Below are 19,027 nucleotides of genomic sequence, written 5' to 3'. Positions count from 1 at the left end.
AAGCTAAAGTACTCATCGTGTTGGAAAATACCTATATTCCAGGACTGTGGAATCTGAAATGATGCGTGACCCAAAAGGACTTTATCTTGGGTGGGAGATGGTTAGCTGGATGATATAGATTTGACTTCAGAAATAATGCACTCATAGGAATGAACTGGACTGGAAATTGCTGTATTGAGTGTATAGTATTTTAGGTGTAATTGTCATATACATCGTCACAGAGGCTATAATAATCCAAATCATCATGCAATCATCCTAGTTCTCTGCAATAACTCAGTTTTTCATGCTAGCCTCTTTCACACCCATATCAAATGTACTTTTCATTACTTATTGTTAATATTCTTCAAATGAGCAGGTTTTCCTTACCTCATTGAATTTATTAATATTTACTAGGGGCTATTTTCTTCAGGAGATACCACATTTGTGTCCTTGGAGACTGCTTTCCCTCTGCTGTCTTCTGCCAGCCTTCCCAGTGCCTCTTCTTTATTTATTAATTCTTGCTAGTGATTACATTTCCTAATTAGTGTGTTCTCTGATTTCACTTGATATGCTGCAACCATCTTAGGTTGATGTGACTGGACATGCAGCTGTCCATCAAATGATCTTATGGATACTATGGCTAAGTCCTTCCCAAACACAGAGGCATCTGTTCCATGGAGTGTATTTACTGGAAAATGTGAATATCCTCATGGCTTCTGGTTTCTTCCCATCAGCTCAGCTGCTTACACATATTAATGGATTTGACTGATGGAATGTGCACTATTCTCCGTCAGCTTTTAAAATGATCCCTGACTATTAAACTATTTAATAATTCTATCTAATTCCTTTCACCCACGTTTTCATAGAAGTTTGGATTTTAGCGGATCTCATTTATTTTATGAAACAAGTTTTTTGTGTGTGTGTTTTTTTTTCTGAGCAGACATTTGTTTAATTGTCATTTCTCTGACATCTGGTAAAATATCTCAATCATCAGTCATATTTTTCCATTAATTCTCTTTCCTAGCTAATTTTGCTTATAATTACTTTCATTTTTGTGAGTTCGGCCTTTTTATCATATGCATTATTCTGTAATTACTCTTTTGAACTTACTATATTTCACATGCCAAATGCAATCAAGTTGAGGAACTGAAGCACCTGGCTGCTACTATTTCTATTCTTTAACTCCTCTTTCTGTGAGAAGATGAGATCTGATGTGGCATTTCTTCGTTTACTGGAGATCTCAGAAGCTGAACATTCAAATTACAGCTTAGCTTCAGTTAAACACTTGGGTCTTAGAAGATGTGGTTGGAGCTCATCGCTGATGGCATTGCTGGGCCAAGCACTTGCTGCTGTGGCTCCACGCTCCCGAAACAGCTGCCAGTTGGGCATCCACCCCCAGTGAGACCCTCCCTGTTGTCCTTATTGGAACCTCTGCTGCAAAAGTATTTGCTGTGTCTTCTCCCCAAATGACTTCCCAAGCTGATCACATCAGAGGTCCTCACTGAGGATTTGAGGAGCAAAGCACTCGGCTTGTGCTTTCCTTGCTGCTGCACCAGTGCAGAAAATGCAGTGCTGCAGCTGACAGCACCAGGGTAGCTCTGAAATAGCTGGTAAGAAGAAATAGCCAGTACATTCCTTTATGTTTTACCTATTCTTCTGGAGAGTCTTAAAATATTTGAGTTATTTGGTGAAGTAGCCTGCTTGTCACGATCTCTCTGTATTGATTATCATTTGTGTGATAATTAAGATGCCACTTAGGGTAGACTCTTGATACGGTGATGCTTCTGAAATGATTATTGCTAACAAAGCTTCCCTCAGGAATAGATTCACCTCCATGATGAGGGAAGCAATAGCATTTTACCGCAGTTTTCAGCAGGCTGAGAGGTTGAACATCATCACTTAGTGTGGCTCACTTGCTGGGGTGTAATTAGTTAAGTAAATGGTTATGTGCCCATGCCTTCAATCCTTTAACTGGATCAATGACTTAACCTAGCACAGCAATTCCTAATTCCTTTAGGGAACTTTACTCGTATCCTCAGCTCCCTCCAGTCCAAGAGGCTGCTGCTTTTTCATTAGTGGCTATCTAGGAAAGCAGCTAAGAGCAGCCTTCAGAATTAGTGTCAAGAGTGATGTTAAAGGAATATTTGTTCTTATTTGAGGTGCAATGAATCATTTTAAAAGCAAAGAATTTGCCCTAGAAAAAAATCTTTCAATCAATCAAATGTCTGCAGTACTCCTCTGCCTATGATATTGATCTCACCCTCTACAGCTACGTTTTAAAACAAAGATACAAGATATAAGTGATCTTAAAAACTGATCATTAGTAACTGTATCAATAGCTATATTTTGAAAGACTATCTGAAAAATGCCTTCCCTTGTGACTATTTTTTTGGTGGCTTAATGTCTGAGTTAGGCTCAAGTTCATAGAGTTGTTTAAAGAGAATCAGCACAATGCTGTTCTTTGAAAGAGAAATTTGTGGGCGCAGATAAATATTAGTGCAATAAGGATCTAGGAGGCAAACTCGGCGAGAAGTAGGGTAATTCTGCTGCTGAAGAATGAAATTTTATTCTCAAGGGGAACTGTCAGAAGCCACAGAGCTGGGCTGGGGCAGTTGTTCACCTTAGTGATGGGGCTGAGCTGGGATAACATGTCCAGTTTTGGCCAGCATGCTTTGAGGTGGATGTTGGAAACAATTAATAGAGCCCAGAGGAGGCAAACAAAAGAATAATGAGGCAGAGGAAGCTGTTTCCAATGGGAAAACTAGAAAGAAGTGGATGAATTTCCTTTGAGGAGGTAAAGTCTTCCTTACGGAAGGCTGTGAGAAAAACCAGAGCCATCCCCTGTCCTTCAGGGGCAGGGAAGGGGCAACCAGCTTCAGTGGAATATTTACTCAAATATTTGGGAAAAAAACTTCTAGAGGTGAGGGTAGATAAGCACTAGGATGGGTTACTGCAGGAGAAACCTGTTTCACAGGAGGTTTTAGTAACAAGTCAGACAACATCCACCAGCTCCAGCTCCTCACTGTGCCTCATGCCCTGTGCATGCTGGAGCATGCTCTGTCCCTGCTCCCTCACATCCATCCCCACACACACTGTACATCCAGGCTGGTCCTGCTGACTGTTACGGGCTGAGTCCTGGCAGAGAAAGTCCATCGCTAATCCACGCAAAATGTGTGTGCACTGCAGTGGCACCATGGGACAAGTAAGAGTTTGGTGGTTTAATTCTGACCTGGTGGGACCACCTTGGAGGTGAAAGGGTGCTCAATCCTGTAGAAGAGTATTATATTATAAGATTAGGATTGAACTGCTTAGAGTTCAAATGGGCAATCCTGGATTTCTTTTACAAAATCATAGCTGAAATCTAAATTGTAACTCTAGCAGTAAAATCTAAAAAGTGAAAACGCTGCTATCTGTAAAATCCATAAAAGCAACTTATAGACACCTTGCTGATCTTACCTCTTGCCAATGGAAAAGAGGAAAAATCAAGATGTCTGGTCTGCATGTATCTTAGTGTCCAAATAGCTGAGAAAAGTAGGCAGATTTTAGGTCTTGCCTTACTAAATTTGTTTTCCTGTCCTTTTCCTTTCAGAAGTACTGGCTTGGTATAATTTTATTCCTTTTTATGCCTGACACAATGAATATTTTTCTGTCTCTGATACAAGAACTATATTGGGAATATCACTTGAGAGCTGAGCTTTAGCAGCTTAAATGAGTTAAACCTTAAATAATTGGTCAAATTTTCACAGTTTTTGAACACACCACAATCCTCTTAACTCCTCTCTGAAGCCTCAGGAGTTTGACTGCTCAGCGTTATCCAGCCTGCTGTGAATATCTGGCCTCTGAAAATCAGTTCTACGTGTTTATTTGCTCTGAGCAGTGCTGTTTAAAGTATTGTGTGATAGATGAAGCTAATTGCTGATCACTCCGAATACACCTGATCTGCTGCTCACTGTCCAACTGTATCCAAACCTCTGTTCTTTGCAAGCACCTGTGTTATGTGGCAAGATCCTGCAATATTAGAAGAAGTGGGGACCGAGCAGAGCAGATAAGAGCGACTTGGTGCTGGAGCAGCAGATGCGGCTGTTGTTTTCTGCAAGGAGATGATTCCCTAATCCTCTTAAGGACAGCCTGGCTAAAATCCCCTCTGTGACATTAGGTGCGGCTCTGGGCCAGGTGGCCTCAGCTTCTGTCACTGGCCTCGTGAGCTGCTTTGCTCCAAGGAAACTCTCTGTGCAGCTGCTGAAAAGATGCTGTAAAAGCAGCTGAGCTGCCAGGTGTGCGGGAAGTCCTGGGTAACAGCCAGCATCGTGGTACAGTGAGACCTTCTGCTATGTGAAGCTAAGTGTTCCTGTGTGGTTTTAGGTCCTTGGAGTCTGTGGGTTTCACAGAATTGCTGAGTTCCCTTCCTTGCAGTAACACATGTAAGATGGTAGTAAAAGAGTGGGCAAAGATAAACAGGGGTGACAGTGTGAGGTGAGGGATGAATAAGATAGTATGGGAAAAGTGAATAAAGGACGTGGAAACAAGGACATTTCCCCCAGTTGCCGTAGTTGATATTCTTTGTATAAGGCAGTAGTGATCCTTTAGAAAGTGCTACTGTCTGTTATTTCATTCTTAATAAAACATAACCTCAACAGACGTAAAAACCCAACCCCCATCCTGTTGCTTTCCTCCTTTAGTGCCTGACACCTTCTTCCCTCCCCCATCTCCTTGCACCATACTCAGAAACCAAAACCTGCATCTTGAACATTCCTCCCAAACATGTCTTACGAACTGCTACGAGGAGTGATGAAGGCCATGTATGAATGCCATATGCCACCTTTGTATTTGTAACAAAGCACTGAAATTACTGTAAAGACAAATGGCTTTTGAGATTGTTGTTTTCCTTTCAGTTTGGTAGACACAACTATTTTTGTCCTTGTTTTAACTAGCCAAAGAATTTTGGTGAGCCAAAATTCATCTTTGGAATGATACAAAATGCATTGTGAGACCACATCACGGCTGCAAAGTTCCCTGGATTTTGGTGAAGATAATTTTGGACCCGTGCAATCCTGAGGTTTTTACTTGGGCAAATGTCCCACTGACTCATCCAAGAATACCATGTTAAAGTCATCAAGAAGAGATTATGAAAGTGTCTGAGACTGTATGCGGTACGTTTCTGTAATACATTTTTGAATGCCCAAATCGACTTGTATTAGCTTTATTTTCATGTTTTCTGGTTTATTTTTAATTCTTTTGCCACTCTTGTTCATCTGTTGTAAAAAGACCCTTCCTGACATGAGAATGGAGGCTAAAATTTATGGTCTTGCTTCCTTTGCAAGAGATAGTGATGGCAGGGTCTAGAGTTGCTGGTAGTAACAATTTCAAGGGGAAGAAGATAACATTTTAGTCCAATCAAAAACAACTGCTTTTCTGTGCACTGCCATGGCTTAGTCCTTGTGACCTGAGATTCAATCTAAGAACCTGGGGCACTGGGAGCCATTTTTAGGCTGGAGGATGTTCAAAATCTTGGTATCACTCAACTACTGACCCTCTTCTACAGATTATATATGAATAATGTGTAAAATGTAAGATGTATCAGTTCACAAGATAACTTTCAGATACCGATTGTGATTTGCTGACTCTTTTGTGAGTTATGGAAACCTATACATTTTAAAAGAGCAGCTTTCTTAACTGAAGTCCAGCTCCTTGGTTCAATCATTCAAGCAGGAACTAATTGCCCTCTGAAGGTATTTACCTCTGTTCAGTATCTTTCATCAAAGAAACTGCTTATTATAAAAGGAGACCATATGTAGGAAAGGAGTCTGGGGTCTGAGTTTTCAAAGGTTGAAACAAGCAGTTTACTTGAAGTTTGGGCACCCTCAGCCCTGTTCCTTGCTCAGCCCTGTTCCTTGCTCAGCCCTGTTCCTTGCTCAGCCCTGTTCCTTGCTCAGCCCTGTTCCTTGCTCAGCCCTGTTCCTTGCTCAGCCCTGTTCCTTGCTCAGCCCTGTTCCTTGCTCAGCCCTGTTCCTTGCTCAGCCCTGTTCCTTGCTCAGCCCTGTTCCTTGCTCAGCCCTGTTCCTTGCTCAGCCCTGTTCCTTGCTCAGCCCTGTTCCTTGCTCAGCCCTGTTCCTTGCTCAGCCCTGTTCCTTGCTCAGCCCTGTTCCTTGCTCAGCCCTGTTCCTTGCTCAGCCCTGTTCCTTGCTCAGCCCTGTTCCTTGCTCAGCCCTGTTCCTTGCTCAGCCCTGTTCCTTGCTCAGCCCCTGCCTCTGAAGTACTTCAGTCTTCCTGGGCTTTGGTGCATTTCATAATAGATAAGAAGATGATTAAGAAAAAAAAAAAAAATCAAGGCAGTATCTGCATCAAATTAGTGTTTAACAAACTGTAAAGCGTGAGACACTTGCAGCATTATGAACTTTATTGGCTTCAGTGAAGCTACTCTGCATTTCCACTGATGTAAAGACAATCTTAATCTGGCCTCCTGGCTGCCCCGCTTCAGCAATTGATTCTAAATCAGCCTTGTTATCCAAACATTTAGAATTAAAGTTTTGTTACTAATTATGTTGCTGCAATTCCTGTCTATTTTTCTTCCTAGTTTAGTAAAAATCTTTCTGACATTTAGCGGATTGACATTCTCTTAGCATCTCCACAACAATCTGTCCTGTTTAAGAAGGCAACATTTTTGGAAGAAACTGCAGCATCTCTGCTGGAAACTCAAGTACCTGGCAAGAGAAGCTTGAGATACTTGTTGAGTTGGCCAATTTCTGCTGCTATGCTTAATGATTGCAATGGGCAGTTGTGTGACTTGACATGTCTTTGACTCTCTAGAGTTCACCTTTTGGTTTCTGTTAGAAGCCTTGGGGAAATAGCAACATGGAGTTACAGACCACAGCAAGAGCCCTGTTGTCCTGGGTGGTTCATTCACTGTAGTGCTGGCTGCTCTCTTTGGTGAGAGGTGATTGATACCAGTGTGACACAGGTCATATTTCTAGTGTGTTTGCACATTTCCTCATTCCTGTGGTGGGAATGATGGCTGCTTGCTGGTCAGATGTTGGCATCAGCACTCAGTGAATATTTTAATAGCCTTAAGGAAGGCATTAAGTGCTGGATGATGGTTCCTGTTCCCGGAGGTCTGGAGAAGACTGGGGCAGGCAGAAAGATTTCCATGTTAAAGTTATCACTTTATGACTATATTTTAAGGGTCTACCTAGTTAAGAAGTAAACCCATCCTAGGCCAAGGACACAAGACCTGTGCCCTCTGAAGCAGAAAAACGATTGAAAGGCAGTCATTACTCTGAAAATAAACATGATGGTTGAACAGTTTACCCCCTACCTGGGGGTTCCCAGCTCCAACTGGGGACTGCATTTCCCCAGCCACCCAGGCTGCTCTCTCCACTGCTGTCTAACAGTGCTCTGATGGCCTCCTTGCACTCTTCTTTCTGACACCTGAATAGCATTGCTCTGCACTTGAGTTTCACTTCCACCATTTAGTGGTGAAGTGGTCTGTCAAAGAGCCTTAAAAACTGTGAAAACACTCTGAAGTGTGTAAAAATACTTCAAAGAGGCATTCTCTATCATTTTCTGTTGTGGGCAACTCTCTTCTAGGCATTTACACCTGATGACTTAGAAATGTGAAATGCATCATGTTGACCTCCACTGATGCCTGTGCAGATTCAGATGGGGATGAATACACGATGTGTGCTCAGAATGAGGCTCAGCTTTTTTTGTTCATTTGTTTGCTCTGTATTGCAGTAGTTCAGTGGCTGCAGGCATTCTTCCATCTTGTCGGGCAAATCAGTTATCTTGCAGGATCAGCTGTGCTCCTTGTAGGCAGAAGTGGATTGCATGTCTGGTTTTTTACATAATTTACTGCACAGCAACAATCATTTTCTGTTGTACTTGATGACAGGTACTGGATTCCAGGTTACCCATATTGAAGTATGCACTAATTTTGCTACAGTCCTTTTTGGTCATTAGTGAAACATAGGGTTGACTTTGAATATTACAAACTAATTCAACAAGGGTTACTCAAAGTTCAGCCTTTTAGCAGATACTTAGCTTATCTTTACTTCTCCCTTTTGGAAGATCACTGTTTATTCTCATTTTGAGCTCCATGATTTGGATAGCTTTTTACACATTGTTCATTATAAATTACACTTAGTGTGTTTCCATTTGGCATGGATTCTTCTCTCTCTAAAAGTTTATTCCAGGATTTTTTCACTATCTCTGTTTCATATTCAAGTGGCCCTTTTATAACCTTGGTGAGAATTTACATGTAATTTAAAGCCTTGTTTCCAGTTTCAGTTTACAACCCCCTTTCATTTATGGCACAAGCACAGACTTTGTTCTGCTGTAGATACAGCAGTTAAATCAGTATTGTTGAAATGGTGGTGAAGATATGGTTGCAGAGACAACTTACTGGCAAATCGGTCACTGTCTTAATTTCAGGATGACAGCAGAGAAAATATCAGGGCTGTGCTGAGCCAGAACATCAGTGATAAATCAGTAGCAATTAATACATCTCCACAAAATATTTACTGATGGATCCCCACTTATCAAATCTTTGGGGTAGAAAAGTCCTTTCCCTCTTGCCCAGGGGTCTTTGACTTCATCTAAGAGATAAGTTCTACTTTTTTCTCGGTTGAAGTGGGCGTATGACTTGCTTAGGCACTGCTTACTCTGCCTGCTGCTTTGCTGTCTAAGAGGCCATCTATTAAGTGGTACTCTGGCAGAAACTGATATTCTTTTATATAGCACTTGTCATTTGAAGATCTCTAAATCTGTCCAAAGTGGAGGAAATTTATCATCTCTATTTTGTAAATTTAGAAACTTAGAAACAGACACTCAAGGTCAGAAAACCATTGCCAGCCCTGGAAATAGAACCCAGCTCTTTTGAGTCATGGTTTCTGATCTTGCAAAGAACTAGATCGCAAGTGAGGAAAGGAAAACAGTTCTTAAAACCACAATTATTAATTTACTTCTGAACTCATCTTCTCTTGCAGTTAAGTTGCTAGGCTGCCATGGTCTCTTATTTACCCATGCAAGACAACAATATAAAACTGTTTGCACAGTGTAACCCAAAACATTGCCTTACACGCAGTGGCAGTAAACCATTGCATAACTAAAGAGTGCCCGTGCGTGCCCTGGAATTGGCTGGGTTGTGTGGGCCAGTGTTGTCCTGTAGTGCAGCTTCAGCTGTAGAACTGGATCCAAAGGAAAGGGAATGTCTATCCATAACTATGTATGGAGCCTGTCAAAATAGTGCCTTCATCCTCCTTTGATTCAGGATGTTGATGAAATGTAAATAATAGAATACATTTTTAGGTGTGAGGGCAGTGAACTTGTAAGAAGCAAATGGAAAGTCCTCATATTTTGCAGCATGCAGTGAAACTGCTGTTTTCTTGCTTCCTCAAGTCATTCACAAGTACTGTTTCACTCACTACTATGAAGTAGGGAAGCACTTGCAGACATAATTGGGAACCAAGTATAAGACAAAATAGTTATTTGTGCAAAAGAGCTGTAGAGACTTTGTCTTCTGAATGCAACTGGCTTGGAGAACACTACTGCTGCTTTTAAAAATAGCAGATGCTGGCTTGCTGTGCAGCACCTCCCTGCAAAATGCTCTCCTAAAATTCCACTAGTCCGCTCTTGGAGAAAAGGGAATCAATTTTTCATGTTGTCTTTGGTGGAATCATCTCCTTTCTGTGATTCACAACTTGTCTCTATTAGAGGTGGTCGGAGCCTTGACATAATGAAAACATTTTAGTTGTATCTATGTTCTTAAATTGGGCCCCATCGCTGTGCTCAAACATCTGCTTCCTGGGGAAGACCATTTGCTTCAGTATTTTGATTTGGGAATTGTACTGACGTAAATAGACAGCAACATCAGATTCAGCATCTTGAATGCACTTTCCAGTCTCTGCATATCTTCAGGCTATCTGCTAGGCAAAAAAAGACAACTGAAAGTATTTCCAGTGAATTCACTTAGATGCTAAGTCATTTAAATTCTCAGCCTTTTTAGCCATTATTGTTACTGGACATTTGTATAATGGCACAAAGTAGTGCTCGCTACCCCCACTCTGCATTCGCCCTAGCGTGTAGGCTGGTAGGCTTGGGGACAGCAACTTAATGGGATCCTGTTGTTAAAATGGGCAAGTCATGTCTGAAATGGAGGGCACCCTGTTCTGATTGGAGAAGGTGGATTTTGTTTTTACGGAATAATACAACAAAATGCTCCTTCTCTTGAAAATGGATCAGGACTGTTACATTCAGCCACTCTAAGAGTGGCCAGGATTCTGGTAGAGAGTCCGCAGCCGTGATGGGAATACCTTTTTCTAATTCTGAAATGGGAACTAATTGAATGCTAAAGTCCATTTGTGCAAGCTGCTGCTGTTGAAATGAGTGATAAAAATTCCTGAAAGGCCTGTTAGTCTAAAGCGAAGTGAAGGTGTCTGCTCTGTGTCGCTGCAAGATGTCCCAGCAGACTTGTCGCGTTAAAGGCAGCTTGCACAAGTGTTGCCCATCCTATTGTGTTGTCTTTTCTGTTTTAAGGTGTGTAACCTAAAAATCTTTCTTTCAGGGTCTGTTGGATTTTTTTAAGCTTCCCTTATGGTTCAAAGGATGGCCTTCATCTAGTTGTAGAAATAGGGCAGGTGTTTTCCATCAGTGCTGTATCTCTCTGTTCTGCCCCTCTAACATCTCACTTCTGACTTACCAAATGCAGCTCCTTCATTAGAGGCTCTGGGGGTATCTGTGATGGAGGTACCCACTACAGAGGCATAGGGAGTGGTGTCCCTGAGATCAGCCACTAAACTCATTCACCTTAAAAGCAGAGTAAAAGTAGAGTCAGTAGAGATTTTTTTTTTTCCTGCAATGAGTTTTCAAATGCCTCCTATAAATGCACTTCTCGGTAGGATTTAGCACCCACAGGATTTGATGCAGAGGGGGAGTCTGGTCTCCCAGGCACACACACCAGGGCATCACCCTACAGCCTGCCCTCAACCCCAAGTCCTCCTGTACTGTTTCTGTGGTCACCTACTTTCTCCCATATAACCACTGCCAGCAGCATGACCATCTCTTACAGGCAACAGAAGGAATGCAAGGCTGTGCTGAGCTTTTGTGTTTTCATCACCTCCAGGCAGATCTATTTATTAATTACCTCACTACGCTCCCAAGCTGTTTGCAGGGAGAAAGGACCAAAGCCAGAGGTGTGCATCTGGAAGCAGGCTCAGTGGGGTGGGTTGCTGTCTTGCAGTATCATCCAGAGGATCTTCAAAATGAGAGTTACTCATGTGTTTTTATAATGGTGTATATTTAGGAATCCTGAACTAGGCCATGTGAGATATTCAAGCTAGACAGAATATTGGTGGGCTGGGCAGTGCTGAGGTAGGAGACATCACGGTGCTGGACTGCCTGCATCCTCCACTTAGGCAACTAGATATTTCCTGCAGTCTCTGCTTGTGAATACTTCCCTCCACTGTGCAGGTTGCATGGTGAAACCTTGCTGTCTGTTCAGGCTCCTTCTGAATGTCTCAGGTGTCAGACTGCAGCAATGCTAACAGACAGGAAGGGTGGTGATCATGGTAATAACTACTCAATCTTTACATTTACATACCAGAGAGTTGCACATTTTGCCTCTGTAGACCAAATGCATTGAATATCCAGCAGATATTTATGTCCCTTTATTCTTCCCATGAAGGTTCTACCATTTCATCCTGTATTTTGGAAGTTCCCTGCATTCCTGGTTTAACACAAGGATTGCAGGGACTTCTGAACAGCATTTCCCTTCCTCTCCCTGCTCAGGGCTCTGTGTATCCCATGTGCCAACTGCCACAAGTCAGTGATTTTTGTGGCCCCTTTTCTTACTCTGTGGGAGAAATAATGTAACTTGTGATTTTCCTGTAAACTTTCTAGGGATGTGGGACAGAAGTGAGATGAAGAGTTGTCTTGGCCACCACTACCTGTTCATTTCATCTGCAGGTAATTAAGGATGCAGCAGCTGAAGCATCTGCAAGTTGGATGCAAACAGATATGTGTCGCCCCTTGTTTTTTTCTTATGATTTTTTCTTTTCCCTATTGATCCCTCCCAAAATCAATATCTTTCTGCCTCATGTTGCCTGGAAGTCTTCCTTTCATTTTGCAATGGATCCAGTCAGGTGTTGCAAGGCTGTTGTGCTGAAAGAGACCAAACCTGTTGCCTGTGATCTGAACAGAATAACCCACTCTTTTCACCATTTTGAGCCAGGAAAACTCTTGTCTATGCGCTGTCTTTCCAATCATCTCTGACAGGCCTTTGGAAGATGCTCTGGTGCAGTTTACAGAAATTTCCCTCTATTGATGGGCAGCTGAATGAGGGATCTGTTTTGCTATTACTTATTTATTAGGCCATGGCAGAGTGCTGCTACGAGCACAGAGTGGACTGTGGCATTAAGCTATGCAGCTCACACTCACCCTGGATGATACAACAATTTAGGTGTGTTTAGTTTCCTTGTCTCTCTCTCTTTTTCTCTTTTCTTTTTTCCTTTTTAAATACATATGGCTTAGTAAGCAGTGCTCTGCTTCACAAATGGGAAAAGGCAGTTGACTCAGAAGAGAGAACATGTAAGGAGCAGCAAGTGTTGTGGAGGGGTTGCTGTGCCACTGCCACTCATCCTCATGTTTGGAGGAGGAAGCTCTTCTCTCCACGGCATTTCTTTGGCTTGCATTTGGATAGAGCAGCTGCAGGGACAACCTTGTGCATCTCCATCCCACCCTCAGAGCCACAGCGGCATGAGCAAAGGCCGGCTTGGGGATGGGTGGGAAGGAGGCATGTGAGGGGACTCTGCTCCACACAGAGGGGAATGATGAACATCCTGTGAGATCCTGGTCTCCATCCACAGCCCTGGGCTGACTCTGGCAACTGCCAGAGCAGGATCTGTCCTGTAGGAGACATTTTGTTCTTAAGCCTCAAAGCAAGAAAGTGGATTAGTCATGTTTTGCCAACAGCTGATGGTGTAAACTCCATGAAACAAGGGAGCTGAAGTTTGAGAGGGTTCTGTGGACACATTAGCTTTTGCAGACTAGGCATGGAGCAAATCCTTTAACTCTTAGCAAGAGTTATAGCTGTGGGGCCTATTCATTGCCATTGGGAGTCCCTCTGGTTGCTGAAGGTAGTACGTACTGACTAAAGTTGCTGCGTGGCTGATGTTGGGAAAAGAGGTTTTGTTTTTGATCAAGTTCCTTTTTCAAATCACAGGCAAGAAAAGTCATTCTTGAAATTGCTGCTTTGCTGAGAATACAGACAGAGGGGCCCAGTACAGTGGTGGCTGCACAAAAGGTTACTCACAGAAAGTGGCCTGGGAACTGTGGGAAGGGTCCCTGTGGGCTGCAATGACACCTCAAACTGGGTACACTCTGTGCAGCGAACAGTTTGAGTTGTCCCATTCTCTGTTACTTAATTACCTTTGGTGAATCTGGAATGTTTATATGTGTGTTTGTTAGCTAAAGTTTGTCTGCTCCTGGTTGAGCAATTAATTGCTTTTGATCTGTTAATAATGAGTTTTCATTTGCTGCTCACATCCCCAGTGCAGGACAGATCTCTTTGTGATAGTGCCTCTACTTACTGGTTGGGTGGTTGTATCTGTCTGGTTTGGGAAGGGCAATCTACTTTCTCCAGATGTTCCTGTTAATACAGTTTCGCTTGTCTGCATGTTTATCAGTGGGGAATATGACTTATTTCCACTTATGGTGGGTTTGTATTTTCCAGTAGTGTTTCAGAGCATTGCAAATTTATTTACTAAAAGATCTAGTTGAGGAAGAACTGTGATGTTGTGACCATGTTGTGAGGCTTGGAGAATGAGGAGAGGCACTCATGCTGTTTGATTTTTGCATCTTTTAATGTTAAAGTAGGTTTATTTTTTTTTTTAATTTAATGCTATAAATACTATATGAATATGAAGAAATAGCAAAATAATTTATTACAGCAGGGAGCTTCCTGTACACGAGCAGTAATCAGAAAAGATGCTGAACTCAAATGACATGAGATTTGCAATGATTGCCATTTCTCTAGGGCTGGTAATAAGGAACTTGCCAAATGTCACAGCTGGTCCATCACCAGAAACAGTCCATTAAAATGTTGTTTGCTTCTTGGCTTGGGTTGTTTGTGGGAAGAGGGGCAGAGGAATGGGCAGCTCTCGAGCATTGTGGTCCTGGTTCTGTGGATCTGGCACTGGTTCCTTCTCACATCTCATCTGGGATCTGACCCTCTGCTGGTTGGGGATGGCAGTCTGAGGTCCTCAAAGGACTCGTGGTCAAACCTATCTGTCACATCTCTGGCTCTTGCTGGCCATGTTTAGGTATCAGCATTCATCCAGCATTACTCTTCTTCCTCCACACCTTGCCTGGTGTTGGAGCTCTCTGTCTCCATGGTGCCTTGTTGTATTACTCCTTGCTTATTTAAAAAGGAGGAAGAAAGCCAGGTGGTGTCAGGCATCATTGTACATGCTGCTAATTCACACTTGTACAGCCCTACTCTGTAATTTTTCATATGTGACTAAAGGCGAATCATTCCACTTACTGTTCCACATTTGTCTTAAGAATTTCTAACAAGGTTTTGCAGGAGTGTAGGGAATAACTGAAGAACCCCACACATTTTCTTCTTTTAAAGAACCCCTCACATTTTCTTCTTCTGAAGTAGAATTCCCATTTTCTTTGGAATACAAAGCCTGAACACCTGACTTACTAGGTATAAAACAGATGGCAAAGGCTTTAGGGATAGCGTGCATACACAAAACATCTGCTACGCAGATAGTATTTAGAAAATGATGATATCAGAGCCTGTTGCATCCCAAGGGCTGTAAGTTGTGGAAATGTCTCTAACAAACACAGCTCTCAGAACGAGACTTGTACCCAGTTTTGACAGTCCTAAAAGGCTAGACCTGGATCTAGTTGTGGTGCATGATTAAGCCCTGCAACTTACCCAGAGATTAGTTGTTTGGGGTTAGTGGGAGATGATCTGTCTGAAGAATCTGCAACCTTGAAGACCTTTGCCAATCTGTATGTTAGTAGCACCTGCAAGTACAGTTTGTAAGTAGCACTATAGGTCTGCCAAACAGGAATTCTAATTGTTCAGTTGTGGACAAATTAGCAGTATAATTATGCAGTCAGGTTTTTCTGGTCCATTCTATCTTAGGGACTCTGCTACGATGAAGCTGTGACAGTGTAACTGCCGTGTGGACAAAGACCCTCTGATGGTATTTTACTGGCAGCATCTGAACAAGTGATTTTTGGTGAAAGGTGACACATCTTTCCTGCTACACCAATCTGCCAATGTCTGTCTTTACCATGGGAATATTTTAAAATATTTTCTTTGTTTTGAAGCTTGTCTTTCTCCTCCTGGCTGGGGGATCAGTTGTTCCTGCTATCAGTAGAGACTGGTCAGCAGCAGCCTCCCTCTCGCAGATGCCCAGGAGAGGAGCCACAGTGCAGGTCCTGTGCTCCTGGCTGGGACTGGAGCTTCATTTACTGATGTTTATTATTGATGGTGATATGCTGAGTTTGTGCTGGGCACAGGGTGATTTCTTCACATCTCAGTGGTGTGGTGTTTTGCCATGAGGTTTCCACTACTTGGTGATTTTTGAGTTGGCCTCTGTGCCAAGTGAAGTGATGCCTATGCAGCCTCCAGCTTCATCTAAAAACTCCCTGGTAAGTGAAATATCAGCAAAGATATAGCAGATAATTTTTAAGGATGTCAACCAATATACAGCCTTGCAATTCTCAGTTTTGAAATGCTTCTAAATCAACTATAAATACTAACAAAATAGGTATACTTAATGACTAATGCACTGCTGAGTATCTTATCAGCTGTGTCTCTGACAGCTGCTAAAATACCTGATGAGGAGAGAGATCAAGACTTCTACAGGTGCTTTCCTTCTGCAGTCATTAGTTTTTTCCAAAGCATCTGCAAAACTACAGCCCTTGGATTGATGCATCTGGCACTTTCTGTGTCCTGGAGCTTGGTCTGTGCATGTGCCACACAGCCCACCATTCCTGTCAGCCAGGAGATGCAAAAGGCTGGAAAAACCCACAAGAGATACACATTAGCTCATACTCAGGTTGTTTTAAAATAAAAATGCACAAAGCGTTGCTCAGTAAGAATCCCTGTGCTTAAAATCTGTTGAGCAAAATCTTTGCTTTTCGAAGTGGTGAGAGTGGGACATGGAGAGCCACATTTCCAAGCATCCAAGTCTGTCTGGGAAAAATTTGGTGCCCTTCTTGCTGAACTCTTTATGAAATATGACCTCCTTGTTTGCCAACTAGATGGGGGCTGAGAGCTTTCTGAAACACATCCCTTCCACCCCCTTTATTTCTTTTATTTCTCATTCCCCTTCTTGCTTTTGGGCTGCTGTGCAGGTTGCTCTCCAGTTCCTCATGCCGTTCTTCTGCTGTCTCCCAGTGCAGGTCAGCTGCCTGCACAACTGATCTGCTGAGTATCCCTGGGTTTTGATGTGATAGTCCAAGTCCTGTTTTTCTGTTCTGCTTTGTTTTCTTCATTATGTGTTATGCGCTCTGAGATATTAATTTCGGGATATCACGCTTTCCATAGTGATGGATACCATGCTTTCCATGGTGACTGCTCAGCGGCCATCTCATTATCTTAAAGATACAAGGCCAGATGTTTTCGTTTATACTGGATAAGGAGTTGGCCCCTGAGGCTTGTATGATCAGTTCACAAACATAAATAATTTACAGAAATGTTTTGCCTTTTTACATTCCAAGAACTTTGGTTTATGAGGACTACTTCAACAATAAATTATTTACAACAAATTTTATCCAAATTCTTTTCTATTCTTGATCTTCATCTTACTCTCTATCTTGTATTTTTAGCTTTTCCCTTCATGTTCTTTTCTTTGATGACTCTATAGACTTAGCGTGACTATCCAAATGGAAAATTTCTTCCTAAATATGACTCAGCATAAGCAGCCTTTGCAAGCTTCAAAACTCTTCAAGATCATGACACCCTCACACCGTGAAAATGGAAGTTTAAAATCATTCCCTGCCTATGGTATATTATTTATCCAACTCATAGGCTATTAACTACAGCAATTTGTAGGAGTCTATAATAGCAAATGTCAGATGTTGTTTCCATTTCTGCTTTTGTTTTGCTTCACTGGCAAAATTCTTATTGATTTCAGTGGTGGCAGATTAAGCCGTGCATATGTTTCATTTTCATAAGCCAGCAAAAATGTCTTTCCTCTTTATTGTGCCCATCTCCTTTAATAGATTTTTGTGTGTCTTTACACAACTCTCCCACTCAAATGTCAAAGTCTTCCAAGTCTCCTTCCTCAAGTTGTCTAATTCCTGACAAGCATTGGCTCAGCCTGTGGTTTTATCAAATTAAGTGTCCATCCCGGCTGTGTGGTAGAGACACTTCTTCTGTTTGCTAGAAGGTGAAATAAAGTGTTGAATAAAAATGCTTTGCTGCCTGAGTTTTGAGGTCAGACTGTTAGATGTTTCACAGGCTTGCAAAGCAGCAGATAGCTAAATGGTATTTGCAACATACAGTAGGCTGTGGGCAAAGAAGTACAAGCTACTGATCTTTAGGTTTGCCTGAACGATACCCAGAAGGAATAGCCAGCAAGGAAACTCTGTGGTCTCTGAGCACCCAGTGACAGACATCTCCCCACCCTCCTCAACAAGAGCAGTTGATTTGTAGGGGAGTCACTGGGGTTACTGTGGTATGGGTTGCCCACATCTCATACATTTTCTGTTAAATAAGCTTCTGCCTTGACAGGTGGTACTGGGATTTGTCTTGAAGGAAACACTTGTCTTGGAAGATCGCAGACTCCTAAGACATCGACTTCTAACTGTTAAAAGGACCATAATCTGAAATAACATCACATCCTTGTAATGTAGAGACCTGTCCTGCTAACGCTGGACATGCAGAGATATTAATCTTTTCATGCTTATCTCTGATGTTCCAGTCTTAATCTTGATGGATGGAAAAAGATTTGTTCTTCTAAGCTATTCTATACTAATGAACAACATTATTCTCTCCTCTCTTCCAAACACACTCTGCAGCTGCAGGGGAAATAGTTTCTAAAGTGGCAATGAGACTATGGTCAGACCTTGGAAGAGATCTTGGAAATGTCACTGTCCTGAGTACACTGTGTGTGAATTAGAAGTGAGTCACAGTGCAAGTTGATGAAGATCTGGTCAAAACTGGGGAGTGCTGAGCATCAACTGTCCATGTTTTCTCCTTGGAGATGAAGGCTGAGTGAGAGTCAAGTGGGGATTCCCCTGGGAAGAGCAACTGTCTCCCATGGGCAAGGACGTGCTGCTGCTTTGAAGCTTTGTATTGGCTCCTGAAGTTACAAGGCAGGAGGGCATGTGTGAAAATGTCCACTTCTTCCTTGAAAAGTTAGAAACACAGCAAAGAGCATGGTGGCTGCTCTGCTTCCAACAAGATGTGAAAATTTGCTTTCAAGCTGGATACTTAGTGTAAGCCTGTTTAAAGACCATGTCAGCATTATGAAGTCTCTGTTGCTACAATTGTGATGATTTAGCCATTGAAGATGGGCATTTTGTCTATGTGGCTACAAAAAGCTAAAGTGACAAAAGTAAATATAGTTGACATGTAGCTGCACCAGTAAAAATGCTTTTGTGCACATAAAATATCTCCAGGACATAGGAACAGCTGAGTTAAGATGACCTGATAAGGAGGGAAAGACACCCTGTTTGGTCTGGTGTTGTAAATGATGTCATTGCTGACTTTTACCCAGCCTGGGGTATGGCTCACAGGTCACCTTAAGAAAGCAAATAACCGCACAGAATAGCTTAGAGTTTTTGAGTCATCCCGTGGAACACACACTTTGGTCCTAATAAACAATTATTATACCTCATTGAACCTCAGCTTCTTTGGTTCTAATTCTGTGTAGGAATCACAAGCATTGTTTTTAGATCCTCATGCTGACCATAGTTCAGATGTGTTTTATCTTCCCAGTGACCAGTTGGGCTGGGTTCAGATTCTGCCTATTATTAGGAATATATGAATTTAATAAAATCTCTTGCTTTTATCTAAGTTAACTACTTT

The 19,027-nt window shown here is 42.2% G+C and overlaps 1 protein-coding gene across 2 annotated transcripts in view; it reads left to right on the top strand.

Annotated features, from left to right (window-relative positions):
- The window catches only part of NEURL1 (neuralized E3 ubiquitin protein ligase 1), a 155,789-nt gene that overhangs the window by 40,945 nt on the left and 95,817 nt on the right, over positions 1–19,027 (top strand). Inside the window, exon 2 of one of the 2 annotated variants that reach the window (XM_065067121.1) lies at positions 11,872–11,937. The exons of the other annotated variant lie outside the window; for it this stretch is intronic. Within the exon in view, the coding sequence (XP_064923193.1) occupies positions 11,872–11,937 (66 nt within the window). The remainder of the gene's footprint in view (positions 1–11,871; positions 11,938–19,027) is intronic. 2 annotated transcript variants of the gene reach the window in all.

Source organism: Columba livia, chromosome 6 (assembly GCF_036013475.1).
Source record: "Columba livia isolate bColLiv1 breed racing homer chromosome 6, bColLiv1.pat.W.v2, whole genome shotgun sequence".
In the NCBI taxonomy this organism is placed as follows: Eukaryota; Metazoa; Chordata; class Aves; order Columbiformes; family Columbidae; genus Columba; species Columba livia.
Note: the sequence above shows the minus strand (reverse complement) of the source record. Positions and strands in the feature narration are given on the sequence as shown.